Genomic DNA, 18980 nt, shown 5'->3' with positions numbered 1-18980 from the left:
CTTGTCAATTCCTGCTCGTTCATCTTTAGTTAATCGATTCATTCTGGTGGAATCGTTCTTCCTCATCTCATGGTCATCTAGCGTTGTAGCCGACGTTGGGTTCAGTACAAGAGGCTCAGCCGGCGCGGAGGCCGTGAGAGCCGAGGCCCCTGTACTGCTTTCGTTCGTGTTCGGGGGTTGTGGGTGTTGCACTACTGGTTGGGAGGGTGCATACGGAGGGGGCATGCAAATGGTCGGGGGACCTAACAGTAATTCGTCATTCGTTTGCTGCTTGGAGGACAACACAGGGTAGAGCAAAGAAGGGGTCCTAACAGCGTACTGGCCTGAGGTTTCGGGCTCCTGTCCTAGTTTAGTTTCCCTTCTCTCCTTTATGTCTTCTTCTAACTTTTTAGCGGCAAGGTGAGCTGCCTTTCGTAATTCCTTTTCTGCTTTTACTTCTTCCCTCTTTTTCCGTTGCGTCGCTTCTTTGCGCCACATGCCAATACTGTCAAGCATAGTAGGCGTCGTCTTATTGCTACGCAGAGCTACTTCTAGCGCTTCTATCTTGCGGTCGTCGAAGGATCCCATCAGTGGCCACTGACTTTCGGGCTCCTTCTTGGTATATTTATGCCACAGCTTGCTATAAGCCACGGCGACTAGTCCATATTTAGTGAACATGTCCTTATTAGGGGTGCCTTCCAGTGGAGCCGGGTGGTTCACCTCTAATAAGCGGTCCGGGCAGAACCAACTACCAATCAGTGGGGAGAAGATAGGCATGACGGGTTTCAACGGGGACAAAAGTCAGCACTACCTATCTTTTCACTGCTTGCAAAGACTAGACAGAATATCTCTATTCCTCGTTATTTGTAAGCAGAGAATACCTCCAAAGAACCAATATCGAACAACTAGTGTTCGGACAATCAATCAATCAATCAATGGGGAGATAAAGATAGGCACGACGGGTTTCAATGGGGACAAAAGTCTGCGTTACCTACCCTTCACTATTTGCAAAGACTAGACAGAATATTCCTATTCTACGTTATTTGCAAACAGAGAATATCTCAAAAAGCACTATTCTTCAAAACAATCAATGTTCGGACAATCAATCAATGGGGAGATAAAGATAGGCACGACGGGTTTCAATGGGGACAAAAGTCTGCGTTACCTACCCTTCACTATCTGCAAAGGGAGAGAGAGAGAGTATTTCTACTCCTCCCCGTTTGTAGACAGCGAATATCTCAAAAAGAACAATCAATGAGCAATACTAGTATTCAAACAATCAATCAATTATTTCGCACTTTTGTCGTGTTTTACGACCTTACCCGGACCGCATGGACAGTTTCTCGTCTTCCGCCTCCAGCGCCCGATCGTCCTCTATTCTCCGTATTTGCCGCGGCACTCCTGATGGTTCCCAGTCAGGACCGTAGATCACTCGAGAGAGGTCTGTTCGGAACCAGTGAAGTTCGGATGATCGGCTGCCAGACGAGGGTCTATTGGGCAGGAGCTCTCCCGATCGTTGCAGTCGTTCACTCTGTCGTCGGGACCTCTCCCACTGGATCCACGTGTCGCTGATGGGCCCCACGTTTGGGACGCCAATTGTTAAATGGTAGCGGCAGTTTCAGTCGATAACCTTCCAAGTATTTGCCCGGCGATAATCGCCTCTCATACCACTCGATAATTTACCAATAAAAGAGGCAGGCGCCGGAGACTGGAAGGCAGGAAACAAGGTTTTATTCCGTCGGAGCAGAACACATCAGATCAGACAGCAAGGTATCGTCACGAGGTGCTCTAACTGCATCTCTGAGACCTGGTCTCTTATACACTGGTTTATTGCTTTATTACACATAGTACATTCTTGAGATTCTTTTGAAGTACGGGGGAATATCCCCTGGAGCCCCGGTTCAGATCCGATCCCACACATAGATACAGTAGAAGTTCCCACCCCACCCACAGTAGGAGATGGCTATCGCGCAGCAGGGAATTCCGCTAATTCCCGGGGTGTGTGCAACTGGCCGGGTCTCAGGGGGTAGGGGCTTTGATCTACTGTAATCCCTTTGATGTGGGGTGTTTCCCTTACAGTAGGGGCAGTAAACTGCATCCGCAGGGCTAGGTGATGGCCTGGGACCAGTTCAGACAATGGGGCGCAGAGGAAGGGGGTTATCAAAGGAGAGGCATGACCATGTATGGGTTGTCGGTTGGAAGTGGTTCCGTAGCAGGGTCGCGCAGAAGGAGAGGGTTTATGGCCTGTATGAGAGAGCGGGGGTGGCCGGCGCGCGGGGGATGCTTGCAGCGCCAAGGGAAAACGCTGGCGGTCGAGAGTGAGCGGAGAGAGCGGGGTGCCTAAAATGGCGGCCGTGCATTCGTTGCGCGTGGTGCTGGGGAGGGGCAAGATGGCGCAGATAATGTTCAGTTTGCGAGCTAAATTTCCACAAGACCCCTAAACCTGTACATACAGTAAGACAATTTTCACATGGTCACGCTGCAACCGGTCCTTCCTCTTCTCTCACAAGGCGATTTCCTTGTCACTCTAGATCTCAAGGACGCCTACTTTCATATTCCCATTCACACCTCTAACAGGAAATATCTCAGGTTTGTGGTGGACGGTCAGCACTACCAATTCAAGGTACTCCCATTCGGAGTCACCACAGCACCCAGAGTATTCACCAAGTGTCTGTCAGCAGTTGCGGCTCACCTAAAAAGACAGCTCATTCATGTCTTCTCATACTTAGAGGACTGGCTCATAAAAGCCAAGTCATACAATCAGTATGTACATCACACTCCCGCCACAATCCAACTACTCCACGACTTAAGATTTTCAGTAAACCACGCAAAGTCTCACCTACAACCGTCCCACATACAACAGTACCTCGGTGCCACAATTAACACCTCAAAAGCACTTGCATATCCCAGCCCAGCCAGGATAGCAAGCATACAAAGCCTCATAACGAAATTTCAGCCGCAGCACTCTCTACCAGCTCGAGTGTTCATGCAATTGATAGGGATGATGGCCTCTTGCATATTCATAGTACCTCATGCAAGACTCCAGATGCCTCCCCTGCAGGAATGTTTAGCACGTCAGTGGAACCAGGCTCCAGGTCAGCGGACAGATCTGGTGTTGGTGGACGGTCGCACGCATCACTCTCTGCAGTGGTGGAACACCAAAAACATTTCCAAAGGGCTACCGTTTATCGAGCCGGTTCCACAGATTGTGCTAACAGTGGACGCATCGCTCTCCGGCTGGAGAGCTCATCTATTACATCATACCATGCAGGGCAGGTGGACGCCTCAACAAACGTTACTCCACATCAATCACCTGGAGTTACTAGCCATATTCCTAGCCCTAAAGGCATTCCAGAAACAAATATCAGGCAAGGCTGTCCTAGTCTGCACCGACAACATGACAGCCATGTACTACAGAAACAAGGCGGGACCCACTCACTACAGCTCTCAACTGGTGCAAAGCATATGGAGATGGGCTATTCTTCAGAACATTTTTCTCGTAGCCCAACATGTTCCGGGAGTCCAGAACAACATAGCCGATCTATTAGGTCGACAAACGCAACAGATTCACGAATGGGAACTTCATACGCAAGTTCTTCAGCCATTTTTCCAGACGTGGGGTCAACCAGAGATAGATCTCTTCGTCACACACGAAAACGCCAAATGCCCAAGCTTCGCCGCCAGATATCCACACCCATTGTCCAAAGGTAATGCAATATGGATGAATTGGTCAGGCAGATTTGCGTACGCTTTTCCGCCTCTCCCACTCATTCCACTGGTGGTGTGCAAACTGCAGCAACACTTATTGACTCTCATCCTAGTTGCTCCAACATGGGCCAGAAAACCGTGGTACACCACATTACTGGAACTATCCGTAGTGCCGCTTCAAAAACTACACCTCTCCCTACGCCTCTTAACCCAGAACCGTGGAGAGATCAGACAACACCCAGCACAGCTCAACCTAGCCATCTGGCTCCTGAGGTCTTATTGTTTGGTTACCTAAACCTTCCCCCTGACTGTATAAATGTTATCAGTGAAGCTAGATGCCCCACCACTAGAGCCTGCCATGCAGCCAAGTGGAAACGATTTGTGATATATTGTCACAACACCATCAATCCTTTAGATGTATCTATTCAACACATCATAGGTTATCTACAGCATCTCCAAAGGTGTAACTTGGCGTACACATCCATTAGGTTACATCTCGCCGCCATAGCAGCCTACCTACAAAATAGACAACACTTGTCGCTCTTCAGGGTACCTGCCATCAAACCGTTTATGGAAGGCCTCAAAAGAATAATTCCTCTCAGGGTACCACCCTCACCTGTGTGGAATTTAAACATAGTTCTCACAAGACTGATGAGCCCTCCCTTTGAACCTCTGCACAAATGCAAGCTACAATTTCTAACATGGAAAGTTCTAGTGACTATTACTTCCCTTAGAAGAGTCAGTGAGCTACAGGCACTAACTATTCATGAACCTTTTTTACAACTCCATCATAACAAAGTGGTTCTCCGAACCAATCCAAAATTCCTCCCTAAGGTTATTTCTCCCTTTCATCTCAATCAGTCTGTAGAGTTGACAGTATTCTTCTCGCAACCACAAACAGTCGCGGAAAGAGCTCTTCACACTCTAGATGTTAAAAGAGCACTGCTTTATTACATTGACAGGACAAAACCTTTTCGCAAGACAAAACAACTTTTCGTGTCCTTCTCACCACCACACAAAGGCAACCCCAGATCAAAATCTGGGATAGCAAGGTGGATTGTCAAATGCATATAGATTTGCTTTCACAAAGCAAAACGTACATTATCTGTTCCTCCTAAAGCTCACTCTACCCGAAAGATAGGGGCTTCAATGGCATTTGATGACGTCTGCAAAGCAGCTACATGGTCTACACCGCACACATTCACAAAGCACTACTGTGAAGATGTGCAAACAAAACAACAAGCTAGTGTGGGCCAGGCTGTACTCAAAACACTATTTCAAACTACTGCAACAGATACTGGTGATTGCCGCTATGGACAGGTACTGCTATACAATCTATGGTCAGTGTGTGATCTGCAGTTCGTATGCCTCGAACGGAAAATGCTACTTTCCAGTACGCATCTGTTCTTGGCATGTAGAGCTGCAGATCCACACACGCACCCCGCCTCCCCGGCTACCTCTATCTGTTCCAGTACTATCTTATTTAGAAACAGCATACATGGGCATCTTTTCTATTTCTTACACAACTCCATCATTTCCCTGCTGGCGAGAAAACAATCTGAGGATGGAGCCGATGCCCATGTGCACTATGATCCAAAGGAGGAGTCCCCTATCTCGTGACTTCCAAAGACTTTTCCAAGACAAAAACAAGTGCAAACATCCGGGCCCAACACCAGATGGCGATCTATTCTCAGTGTGTGGATCTGCAGCTCTACATGCCAAGAACAGATGCATACTGGTAAGTAGCATGTTCCTCTTTTTGTTCTGTGATTTTTTTTTTTTGATTTTTTTCCGTTTGAAAAATTTTACGTTTTGCACATTACCCAATAACAATTATTTGTTTGCACAAAGCATAAAGTGCAAAACCATGTATACCCTAAATTGGCCTGATTTGTTTCCTTACTAGGACCCCCCCCCTTCCTTCAGGATTAGGAGACGAGAGGCCCCCAAAGCACCATGGAGCATGCAGAGCCCTTTAATTTCTGGTGCTCAAATGAGTGTAACTTCTGATATCTATGCTTCCCTCTTCTTCGCTGCTTGATTTTGCTAGTGAGAAAGTGTCACTCATAGTCTTTGAATGTCACTCATAACTACACTAAAATTATGGAAATCTCACACAAGCAATCTGTAACCTTGGCAGTTATGCCTCCCTTCATATCCCTATCCCAGGCCTTTGCATCTGCCAGCTGCCCTCCATGCTCACTCCCACACTCACCTGGCCATACATCTCAAGTTATCCCAACCCAAAGGCCAAGAGTCCCCAACCATTTGCATTCTGAGACTCGTAGTTCTGGGTTTACGCTGGAAGCTGGGTGGCCTAATCACACTTCAGCTGGACCCCTTGAGATTGTGAACTATGTCACTCAACCGTCTTGGTAGCTGACAAGGATGAGGTGAGATGCAGCCTGTTTAGGAAGATGTCTCTTACATGTGTCTAGATTGACGACCACCTCGCAGTTCATTTCCATACTCTTTAAATCCTACACTTTCATTATCCTAGAACCCTAACGCGCATCAGGCATCACCACAGCGCAATAGAAATAACATCTATGCTAGCAAACTACTTGCACACTTTGCATATCGCTGCTGAAGCAACACCTATATTGGCTAAAATCTCCCACGTGCAGCGCCCTCGTCCACCAGAAGGTCTCCACTTCATGGTCAGTTTCAGCACAGGGTAGAGGTGTTTCTGAAGGCTCAGTTAATGCCTACTTTAGGGTATCCACATGGGGTACACAGTTGAATACAAGCCTCTGAATGAGAGTCTTTTGCAGAGTGGTTGCCCTGAAAATCTGGGACAGGCCCTACCCTCTTAGAGCAATGCTGGACACCCCTGGAGGGGTTAAGCACAGTCTCCATAGCAAAGCCTCCCTGATTGCAGTGGCACTCTCCCTGCACGAGTGTCTTTCCTCCAAGTATCTTTTTTATTTTGTATTTCTTGTGTTTATCGAAGGATCATAGTTACTGTAATATTCCCTAGTCATGGATTAGAGTGTGTGTGGATAACATAAAGGGGTTGTGGTGGTGGATGCAGACTGATGAATGATGCAAGGTAAGCAATTTTTTCACATCACATGCATGATTACAGAGAAGTGTCTGTTTTACATAGTGTAAGTGGTGATTGGGGACAGGGGTTATCGCGTTCTCAGTGTCTGATGGCTCTTGCACCAGCGCGTGAGCTCCTGCTGCACTTTTAAGCTCAGATGTGCAATAGGTCTTGCATTTACGCGAGTTTAAGCTATTGGCATTGTAAATGACTGTCTTTTATTTATGTTTTTAAAACAACACATAAATAAAAGGCATTATCATTTACAATGCCAATAGCTCAAACTCTCGTAAATGCGAGACCTATTGCATTGCAAATGCTTGGGTTTTTTTTTGCACCCATTTAAATAATCCGACCAAAACTTTGTATCACTAGCTAAAGTAAAAAAAAAGCAACCTGTCTGCAGATTTTCGTAGAGATTTGTCAAACCGTGGCAAAGTTATTGCCAAGCAAAAATCCAAGGAATTTCGATATCTGAAAATCCTAACTATAACTACAGAGTGGCTGCCGCCACTCCGTAATATATATACACTTACCTTAAATACACGTGCGTGGTAAAAGCATGCATGATTAAGGCGAATGTGTTGTAAAGGCATGTGTGGGAAAGGCTGTTTCCTGGCTATTATTACTTTTGGATGTCATTTTTCTGGCACAGATTTTCAGACTTGACCATACTATGTAGTCCTTATCACAAAACTACAAGTTCTGAATAATTCTTTTGTAGGACTGATTAGGTCAATAAATGCATACTCTGTTAATAGCCCTTTTTGATTTAATAGTGATCTTTATTTTACAATTGTTATATTGCATATGATTGTGCTGTAGCAAGTTCTTTGTTGCTTAATATGTCTTTTTTTTGCATTTCTAATGTTAGTTAATCGAACCATATCTATTCATATATATGTTATATAATGGTAATGTATAATGTAATAAACACACACACAACTTATTTGGGATCCAGTGAGATGGAGTCACAATATAAAAATATTGGGAAACGTGGTAATGATATTCTGCTAATGAAAAAAATAAACTGAACAATAATGAGTTTGACCAGTAAGGCTTCAGAACTACTAAGGGGACAGACATGTTTTATTGAAACAGTGAGTGACTGTTTTATGCTGGTCAACATTAATACTAATTTACAGAGATGCATTTTAGTTTCTACTTTTAACCAACTATAGCTTTCTTATTGTTTCACTTTTTTTTTCCTCGAAATATCTTTTATTCAACACCGGTACAGCATATAGTTTCAAGCAGTTGATGCAATGTCATCATAGCATAGTTGTCCAGCGGTATAGCCACATGCAACATTGATACATAGTCTAGTGATGCATATTTCTCAAATACCCAGTGTCTCAGTCCCACCCATCCTTCCGCACTACTCCGTCATACAAGTGAAGTCTTTTCTTGCGAACCCTCCTCCAGGAGTCAATAGTAGCGTATCCATGGGTTCCAGATTTTCTTAAACCTCTTTGGACATCCACGGTCTATGAACATGTTTTTTCCCAAGCCATGTATAAGTCCATTCCCCTTTTCCATTCACACATTGTGGGCCAGTGCCGTTTGCGGGCCAAATCTCCCTTGGGGGCCACCAGACCCAGGTTAACCAATATTAACTATTTCCTTGGGAGATCAACTTCTGTAGTTATGCCTAGTAGCACAAATTTGGGATCCATAGGTATCTTTTCTACTAATATATCCTCCAGTTCTGCCATTATTGCTCCCCAGTATCCCCGTATCTCTTGGCATTCCCAGATCGTGTGAATGTATTGGCCTTTCTCATGGGTACATCTGAGGCAGTTAGGAGTATCGGCCCTTCCCATTTTGTGTAGGTGAGATCTGTCGTAATAAATCCTATGTAAAATCACATGGTGTCTGGTTGCAAAAGACAGATTTTGGGCTCACCAAGAACATACGGTGTCTTGGAGCCCACCCATTGCTTACCATTAGTTTTTTCCTGTCACTCATTTCGCTGCTTCTTATAAGATGTTTTTTTGTCAGTCTTGCTCTTTGGCCCTGTTACAAAGTTTAGCCTCTTTAGTCATGTTTGTGATTGGCTGTCTTCCGTGCTTTCTCTGCTCGCTTTTAGGGAAGTACTTTTTTTCATTTTGCTTAAGCACTCCATGAACTTGCTTGTGATTTCCAGCTGTCTCCCTTGCGTGCTTTTATTTCACACTCGCTCTCTCTGTACATGTGCTTCTCTCACACCATCCAAACTTGTGTTGCTCTCTTGTGCTTCTGCCCTCCGGAATCCACGTTGATCTCTATCACCATGTTTCTCTTCCTCTCATACTCTGTGTTGTTCTCGTCATGTGCTTCAGCCCCCAAACTCTACAGTGCTCTCCTTTGTCCATGTTCTCTCCCACTTGTTGCTTCTTTCCTCCTGTCGTGTTGCTTCACCCTGCCTACTCCTGGAGCCAGCTCATCCAGTATTGATTAATTTTAAAAAAGCACTTCAAGCTTACTTTTAAAACAGTGCTTTGGCGCTACTTTTTAAAAATGTACTGATCCATCTCGAATCGGTAAATAAAAAAGACAAAACGGTGCACTTTGTAATTGCATGTATGTGTGTTGAACGCATGCATGTCCCTACGCCATTAGGTCTTTTTTTTATGCCCTGGTACATAGTAGCCGCAATGCTGTTCAATATGGCTCAAAACATTGACAAAACTAATTGGTCTCATAGGCGAGACCTATTGGCTTTGCCAATGCTTGTTTTCTTTTGAATGGGTGCCCCTGCTTCAACTGTCTCAGTGATTTTTCTTTTCTAGAGTAAAGTATAACAAAATGGCCATGGTTGGCAACTTGTTTGAATTTGGCCAAAATGTTTTCGTTTTATGTATTGGCCAGAACCCTTCATGATACATGATGTAACCAAATGTTCAGGGTGAGCTTTGGACCAATCCTAGCCCTGCGCTGTAAAGACCTTCATGTGCTCCTCTTCATGCTCACACAGTTCTCATGAAATCATAGTATACATCTCCACATGCAAGTACTGTTAAGCCATTAGTCTCCTATGACCTTGTCATCCACTTTAGGAGGCAGGTGTTCTTAGAATCAGTAATTAGTGACAGGCAGGTCGTTGATGATCGCTGTCCTTCAACTTTCAATTGGTGAATCATTTGCACACTTTTAAGCTGTGCAAGGAATTCTTTGTTGTGCCTTGTTGCACCGGTATGGAAAACACCTCTGCATCCTTCATAGTCAATTAGGAAATTGATGTTTATTTTTCCCTAGGTGTCAATACAGTAAGATGCAGATGGGTTTTGGACTGCACAAGAAGTTTCTTTTCTGTAGTAGGGGATCTCTGTGTATAGTCATAATCTAGTGAATAGTCCCGCCCATGTGCGTGGACCCCGGAGCAATAAAAAATAATCTTTAAAAGGTGACAAATCATGCAGACCTGCATACACCTTTAAGAGAGAATTTAATTTAAAGACAGATAATGCAGCCTATACCCACAGGCTACACTGTCCAGTACTTCAACTAGAATTCCACCAACATCCACAAACAGCACTGCCTGTCTAGTTTTTCTCCACATAGGAAAAAACCCTGCCTCTACCAGCAAAAGCCTCTGGAATGATAGAGAGGAAGGAGTGGACAGACAAGCCCCATAGGCTGCCATTATGTGGCTTAGAACAGGATACTGTGCCTTTAAGAAAACTTTCCAGATTTCCAGAACTTTCCCTAGTATCCCAGAATGCCCAGCAGGTCCCATTTACTTTCAGTTCTTTTTTCCGGCTCCTGCTAGCAGGACCCTGGAGCATTGAGCTCTCCCCTTTTCAAGGGTTTTTTTGAGATTTTGTCAATTTTTGGTCACTTTTTCAAGTGCTTAGTAGCTGGTACTGTCAACATGCCTGGCTTGTTCGACAAGTGCCCGGAATGTGGTAGAAAGAAAGCTAAGACTGATCCACATGAGGTGTGTATAGGTTGCCTTCCCCAGTCCCACGTGCCTGAAGACTGTACCATCTGCCACTCGTTCTCAGCCAGGACCCTGAGGGACAGAATGAAAATCAGGCTTCAAGTTCTGGAGGAGAGAAGACTGAAGGCACCAGGTGGGTCTGGAGGGGCTGATTTGGCCCATACTGAGGCCTCTGGGGGGCTCCCCAGTGGCAGGAAGACCAGTAAGCGCTCCCACTCCCCGTCGACGTCGAGGATGACCACCGTCTGTTCGCCATCTCCCCAGGGCTCTGGGGAGAAGCGGCGTCGACGATCGACGTCGAGGGACCTGAATAGGCCGCCGTCGACTACATCGGCATCGTCGGCGACGACGCCGTCCTCGGCGCCGTCCAGCAGTCGGCGTCGAGATCGGACCCGGCGTCGGCGCTCGCCGTCGAGGGGAGATCGCCGTTCGCCGTCGATGAAGAGGAGACGGTCGACGTCGACGCCGAAGAGGAGATCGACGTCGAGACGCTCGAGGTCGAGGAGATCGCTGTCGAGGCACAGGTCGCCGTCGAGGCACAGGTCGCCGTCGAGGCACAGGTCGCCGTCGAGGCGAAGGTCGCCGTCGAGGCGAAGGTCGCCGTCGAGGCGAAGGTCGCCGTCGAGGAGAAGGTCGCCGTCGAGGAGAAGGTCGCCGTCGAGGAGAAGGTCGCCGTCGAGGAGAAGGTCGCCGTCGAGGCGAAGGTCGACGTCAAGGAAGAGAGAGTCGCCGGAATCGGTGTACTCTGTGGTGTATACGCCTCCTCGGCTGCCTCCGTCACCGCCTCCTCTCCCACCTCCTCCGACTCCTCCTCCACCACAACCACCGACGCCGCCTCCTCCACCCCCACCACCTCCACCGCCACCACCGCCTCCACAGCCGCGGACACTGCCTCCGCCGCCCCCACCTCGGTCGCTGCCACGCACTCCAGTGGGACCGCCGCCGGTTCCCCCGCGGTCGGTTTCCCTTCCGAGGTACCCGACTCCGCCGCAGGGGACCCCGAAGCCACGACGCCCGCGGTCGCCGGGACCGGCTAGACCGGCGGACAGGCCGCAGCCGAAGAGGTCGCGCTCCCGCTTTCACAGGAGGAGAAGGTCACGGAGCCGTGGACGGTCATCGTCGGACTTAGGACGACGCCGTTGGAGGCACAGGTCCAGGTCGCACACGCGCTCCTCGACCAGAGACTTTTCCCCGACGCTGTCGGACTCACCGGGGACTAGGGTGTCTCCGGTGGACGATTTGGTCTCTTTCCAAGAGGTGCTGTTGAGAGGGGCAGCAAAGTTGGGTATCACGGTGACGGTTCCAACACCCACGACGTCCATGATATTCGAGACACTTCATAAGAAACATCTGTCTCGCCCTCTACTGCCTCTGGTACCAGGACTGGTGGAACCCGCGTTGGAGCTGTTCCTCACTCCCGCAATGACGAAGGCCGCCCCCTCCAGGCTCATGAAAAAGTATAGGGCCCCGGAGTCGGACCCTACCTTTTTGAGAGTGGACCCGAAGCCGGATTCTGTCATCGTGACGGCGGCGAGGAAACAACATGCGACCGCCCCTTCGTCGACGGTCCCGCCTGACAAGGAAAGCCGCTGGCTGGACTCTGCGGGCAGGAAGGTGTGTGGGACCGCCGCCACCACCATGAAGGCGGCGAGTGCAGGGGCTTTGTTGGGCCGTTACGACCGGGCCCTGTGGGAGTCCCTGCAGCAGTATGCGGACCTGCTGCCCCGGGACAAGAAGGAGGACTTCTTGGAGACAGTGCGCGAAGGCATGCTGGTTTCTAATCAGGTGATCGGCGCAGCGGCGGATGTATCCTTGCTGGCCGCCCACGCCTACTGTCATGGCGTCCACCAGAGGCGGCATTCGTGGCTGCGCCTGACGTCCCTCAAGCCAGAGGCGCAGCAAAGAGTGGCCAACCTGCCCTTCTCGGGGGAAACCCTGTTCGGGAAACATGCGGACGATGAGATGGCCCGCATGAAGGCGGAGGCGGAAACCCTGACGGCCATTGGGTTGGAGAAGGCCGAGAAGAAGAAGCGCACGTTCCAGAGGCGGTTCGGGTCTTCGGGCAGAGGGCGTGGGCAGGGTTCGGGACAGCAGCAGCAACAACAGCAGCAGTTCCGCAAGCCCTTCCAGAAGCGCCAGAGGGGTAGAGGAGGCCAGCAGGCTACTACCACTACCAAGGGCCCGGCCGGGTCTCGGCCCTGAGCGGCTACTTCCCCCTCAACCGTTACCCACTCCAGTGGGGGGAAGCAGTCAATTTTTTCCGGCAGAGTGGAGAAAAATTACTCGGGACAAGTGGGTGCTGAATATTGTTTGCAATGGATACAGTCTTCGGTTTATCAGCCCGCCTCCAGCGATTCCGCCGGTCAGCTCTCGATTCCAGCTGAGAGAGCTCCAGGCGGAGGCAGACATCTTGTTGAGAAAAAAGGCGGTAGAAGAGGTACCTCTGTCTCAAAGGGGAAGAGGTCTGTACTCCCGGTTCTTCCTCGTTCGCAAGAAGGACAAGAACGAGTTCAGGCCCATTCTGGATTTGCGACAGGCAAACAAATGGATTCGCAGAGAGAAGTTTCGCATGCTATCGTTGCACCAGATTTACCCTCAGCTGCAACGGGGAGACTGGCTCTGTGCCATAGATCTACAGGATGCGTACTTCCATGTGCCCATAGCACGGAAGCACAGGAAGTTCCTGCGATTCCAAGTCGGCGCCAATCACTATCAATACACAGTACTGCCATTCGGGCTAAAGTCTGCGCCCAGGACCTTCTCGAAGTGCATGGCGGTGGTGGCGGCACACCTGCGGAGGAACAAGGTGTTTGTCTACCCGTATCTGGACGATTGGCTGATCAAGGCTTCATCCTTCTCGGAAGCACAAGATCACTTCCGATGGACGTGCGCTCTCTTACACAAGCTGGGGTTACACGTCAACATGTCCAAATTGGTCACGACTCCGGTCCAGGGCATACAGTACCTGGGGGCCTCCATCGATACGCGGTCAGCAAGCGAGTCTCCTTCGGAGGAGAGACGGTTATCACTCCTTCGGAAGGCTCAGGACCTCAGGACTGCTCCATCGACGACAGTGAGGAAGGTGTCTTCTCTACTGGGATCGATGGCCTCCTGTATCTTCCTCACGCCTCACGCACGGCTCCACATGAGACCACTGCAGGAGTGCTTGGAGGATCAGTGGGATCAGAGGACAGGCTCTTGGGACGACAAGATACGACTGTCGCTGCATGCGCTTCAGTCTCTGAAGTGGTGGTGTTCGGCGGAAAACCTCCTCAAGGGGGTTCCCTTCCACAAGGACATTCCCACGACGAGTGTAGTGACGGATGCTTCTCTCCAGGGCTGGGGAGCGCATTCCGGGGACTTGCAGATTCAAGGAAAGTGGTCTCCTTTGGAATCGACGTACCATATCAATTTCCTGGAACTCAGATCTGTCTTCCTGGCACTGAAGGCCTTCCTTCCGTCCTTCCAGACCAACTCGCTGCTGATACAGACGGACAATACAACCACGATGTATTACCTCAACAAGCAGGGGGGGTCGAGATCGCGCACTCTGTCGCAGGAGGCGCAGGCGATCTGGCGCTGGCTGCTGGCCCGAGGACTGACGATTACGGCCACACATCTGCCAGGGGTGCAGAATGCTCAGGCGGACGCCTTGAGCAGGCTGATTCAGGAAAACCACGAATGGGTCATAAACGACGAAGTACTATTAGAAGTCTTCGCAAGGTGGGGGACTCCAGACGTAGATCTGTTCGCCACCGCCGACAACAGCAAATTCCGAGACTTCGCATCCAGGTACTACCAGCGGGGGACGCTGGGGAATGCGCTATGGATCGATTGGTCGAACAGCTTTCTGTACGCTTTGCCACCCATTCCCCTGATTCCGGCGGTGCTCATCAAGCTGTCCCAGTCCAGGGCGCGGATGATCCTGATCGCCCCGGAGTGGCCCAGGCAGTGGTGGTTCACGGACCTTCTTCACCGGTCTCTCCTTCCTCACATGCGGTTGCCGTGCAGGCCGGACCTTCTCACGAAGTTCGGGGGGCGGATGGTGCACCCCAACCTCTCGTCTTTGAGTTTGGCGGCATGGCTCCTAAAATAGTGCAATATGGCCATCTGAATCTACCAAACGATTGTATGGACATACTGAAGGAGTCTAAGCGACCTTCCACTAGGACATCCTATGCTTACAAGTGGAAGAGGTTCTGTATCTGGTGTAAGTCCAAGAACTTTGATCCGACAACATGTAAGGAAGATGTCATCCTTCCATACCTTTTACATCTGGCGCAGTCTGGCCTTAATTTCCATTCCATTAAGGTTCATCTGGCTGCTTTGACTGCTTACAGGAAATGCCCTTCACAGACTTCCTTCTTTCAGATCCCTGTGGTCAAGGATTTTTTGGAAGGCTTGAAGAAAGTGTTTCCTCCCGTCAGACTTCCCTCGCCTTCCTGGGACTTGAATGTGGTGCTGTCCAGACTGATGAAGGAGCCTTTTGAACCCATTCACAAGGCTTCATTGCAGCACCTATCCTGGAAGGTGGCGTTCCTAGTGGCCATTACATCGGCCCGCAGGGTGAGTGAACTTCAGGCATTATGTTGTCAAGAACCTTATACTGTATTTCATGCTGCTAAGGTTGTGATGCGTACTCACCCTAAATTTCTTCCTAAGGTTGTCTCTGATTTTCATGTCAACCAGACCATAACTTTACCTACGTTCTTTCAGAATCCCTCGTCGCCAGCGGAAAGGTCTCTCCATTCCCTGGATGTTCGGAGGGTGTTGAAATTTTATCTGGATAAGACCAAGGATATTCGTAGGTCTGACCAATTGTTTGTTAATTATGGATCAGTCAGGACTGGTCTTGCGACCTCTAAGCAGTCCATTTCTAGGTGGATTGTGTCCTGCATACAATTGTGTTATCAAAAGGCTAATAAGACCTTAGGGGGTAAACCTAAGGCTCATTCCACCAGGGGCAAGGCTGCCACGACGGCTTTGCTGCGTAATGTTCCTATTGCGGAAATCTGCAAGGCGGCCACTTGGAAGTCGGTCCATACCTTTGCTGCGCATTACTGTCTGGACTCGGATGCCAGGGCAGATGCTCAGGTTGGGCAGGCTTCGCTGTGAAATTTGTTCGCACAGTAGTGGGTTTGTCTTGTTTGTTCTCCACCGCTGCTGTTGTGTGGGGATGGGCTTGCCATTCTATTCACTAGATTATGACTATACACAGAGATCCCCTACTACAGAAGGAGTAGTTTCTTTTCTGTAACTCCAGTTCTGTAGTAGGGGTATCTCTGTTATAGTCATAAGCGCCCGCCCTCCTCCCCGGTGGAGAGATATTTATTCATATGAAGAATGCTACAGGTCTGGCGTGCTACGCCTTCAAAAAGAACTGAAAGTAAATGGGACCTGCTGGGCATTCTGGGATACTGGGGAAAGTTCTGGAAATCTGGAAAGTTTTCTTAAAGGCACAGTATCCTGTTCTAAGCCACATAATGGCAGCCTATGGGGCTTGTCTGTCCACTCCTTCCTCTCTATCATTCCAGAGGCTTTTGCTGGTAGAGGCAGGGTTTTTTCCTATGTGGAGAAAAACTAGACAGGCAGTGCTGTTTGTGGATGTTGGTGGAATTCTAGTTGAAGTACTGGACAGTGTAGCCTGTGGGTATAGGCTGCATTATCTGTCTTTAAATTAAATTCTCTCTTAAAGGTGTATGCAGGTCTGCATGATTTGTCACCTTTTAGAGATTATTTTTTATTGCTCCGGGGTCCACGCACATGGGCGGGACTATTCACTATATTATGACTATAACAGAGATACCCCTACTACAGAACTGGAGTTACAGAAAAGAAACTACTCCTTCTTGGCCATCAGATGCATCTGTTTGTTTTCCACATCGCCTAATGCTAATCCTCCTCACGGTTCCAGATCAAGTGTGGTGGTATTTGTTGGGAATTATGTTCAACTACTTAATGCACCAATATTCCATTCACATGTTAACAGATTACTCTTCACTAAGGCCCGGTTTTAATCGAGGACCACGAGCAAAGAAGAAAAATCTTCATTCAACCAGTACAAGTCAGACAGAAAGCATCCCTTCAGTTAATTCAATCATGTATATAATCTATACCAGGATGTATTTAACACTGTTTAAATCTGTTTTAAAGATACCTTTCAGACCTAAATATAGGACTGTGAAACAACTACTTCACCGTAAGCCTTTTCTCATATTATTCTCTAATGCTCTCATGAAGTAGCAAAAGCAGTTCCAAAATGATTGTGCTTGTTTGTTTTTCTCCTCTCCTTCCCTGCCATCACAGACTGAGTGAACCAAACATGGCCTATGTCAGTGGACAGGTAGAAGAACTTTACATGACGCACAGCAGGAAAGACATGAATGAAACACTGACTGACATTCTCTTGGATGCCTGCGTTACTTCTGCCACGATGCCTGACAGGCTGATGATGGAACACGTCCTGCTGATCAGTATTCTGCATCATACGGTTGGGATTGAGGTAATGTGTTCCCAAATGAAATACAATTCTGAGCCCCGGTTATAAACTGAAGTAGGAAAAATGTAATAATAGTAATATACTTTTTGATTATGTCATCCTTACGTGTTGTCTAATACTCCATCGACAGCCTGTGTTTTAATGATTGAAAAACGTATAATTATAATTAGCGTGAAGGACTTGTGTGCACACAAATACCATCTGCAGGATATACATGGCTGGTCCTGGGTCACAGAAGTCCTTTTTTTTTGGATATTTACACCTGTGGATTAAATGCAACACTACGCTTAGAGGTAGAGCATGAACATGGGTGTTCCCAGGGGTTCGGAATCTGTGCTCACTGGAAAGATAGTGAACATTTCAATTGTCCTATCTTTTCTGAGTTTTCATAAATCTTCCCATTGTTTTGTGCACACAGTTTGTGGCCCTTTCACTTTTTGCCTGAAAAATGCTGGTGAACCCCTGTGCCGTAAGCGCCTCCATATTTCATATGCATTTAGAGGGGAAAAAAAAGGTGGAGATGCTAATGCATATTTCTGCAGACTTGCTCATGCACTCCATCCTGCTAACATAAGAGGAAGGTAGGGCATGGAAATGATCACTTGTGTAGAGTTCTATACGTACCCTTAAAGACGATCATGAATTCTGTGAAAGTCAGAAATATGTGCAAAACATAGTAATAAGCCAGACTTTCCTAAAAAACAAGAAGGTACCATTATGTACCAAGCACTTGGAGAAGAAATAAATATGAAATTGAAACAATAATCTCAGTTGAAGGCAGTGTGGTCAGAGGGAACAGATGCAGGGGTGTAACACAGCCACAAGCAGCCTCCGCACGGCTGGGGTGGTGGGGGCGCACCCCTCAGGAAATCTGTAGTATATACTTTTCATGCTTCACAGTGTAGTCTTTTAAGAACATGTCTGTGTTTACATTCTATGCCCTTGTTTGAATGGGAGTGTTCTCTTCCAAGTCACTTGTTTCCCTGACCTGCTTGGAAGAGTCTGCTCTTATCCTGCTCTGTTCTTGAATAAAGAATTCAAGACTTACCAACCGTGTCTGCATCTTCAGTCTACCACAATTTGGCAATGAGGATGGGATCGGTTGTGTCAGAGAAATTCTTTACAAATTTAGAATATTATTCTATTAAGCCCATAAATGATCCTAATTGATCCTTGTCCAAGGGAGGAGGAGCTAAATCTATGGCACTGCACAAACTTTTCTTTGGTTTGAACCAGAAGCATTGATTGTGTAACCAAGATATTCAATCTGGTCTACAAGAAATTTGCATTTCTCTTTGCGAAGCGTATGACCCGCTTTAGACAACTTTTCAAGAACTTTTTAAGAATGGCATTGTGTTCCTCTACAGATTTAAAATGGATTAAAATATTGTTTTGAAAGTTAATTGTGTTGTTTACTCCTTTAAAAATATCAGTCACCATGCGTTGAAAACACTAGCTGCTGAATTTAACCAAAAGGCAGTCGTGTAAATTGGAATGTACCTTCTGGGGTAATAAACGTTGTGAGGTGTTTGTTGTCTTTGTGTGGATTAATCTGATAAGCGCTCTTGAGATCGAGCTTTAAAAATACTTTAGCATCCTTGAGGGAAGAAACTAACTCAGTGATGTTGGGAAGGGGAAAAGTGTCGGCTACAACACACTGGTTCAACAAACTCAAAATCTCAACTTGCCGCCAGCCTTCTTGGTAATCACAATGGGAGAAATCCAGGAAGAGGCCTCTACCGCCTCGATGACCCCAACATCAAGCATTTCCTTGATGAGATTCTTGACTTCTTCCTTCACAACAATGGGCACGCGTCTGACCTTAT

At 47.7% G+C, this 18980-nt stretch overlaps 1 protein-coding gene across 1 annotated transcript in view; it reads left to right on the top strand.

The window, feature by feature from the left end:
- NOM1 (nucleolar protein with MIF4G domain 1) overlaps positions 1 to 18980 on the top strand; it is a 294420-nt gene that overhangs the window by 160852 nt on the left and 114588 nt on the right. The window contains exon 3 of the mRNA XM_085631969.1: positions 16962 to 17157. Within this exon, the coding sequence (XP_085488095.1) occupies positions 16962 to 17157 (196 nt within the window). The remainder of the gene's footprint in view (positions 1 to 16961; positions 17158 to 18980) is intronic.

Source organism: Triturus cristatus, chromosome 10, assembly GCF_964204655.1.
Source record: "Triturus cristatus chromosome 10, aTriCri1.1, whole genome shotgun sequence".
Taxonomy (NCBI): domain Eukaryota; kingdom Metazoa; phylum Chordata; class Amphibia; order Caudata; family Salamandridae; genus Triturus; species Triturus cristatus.
The sequence above is the reverse complement of the archived record's forward strand: the minus strand, read 5'-3'. Positions and strand labels throughout refer to the sequence as shown.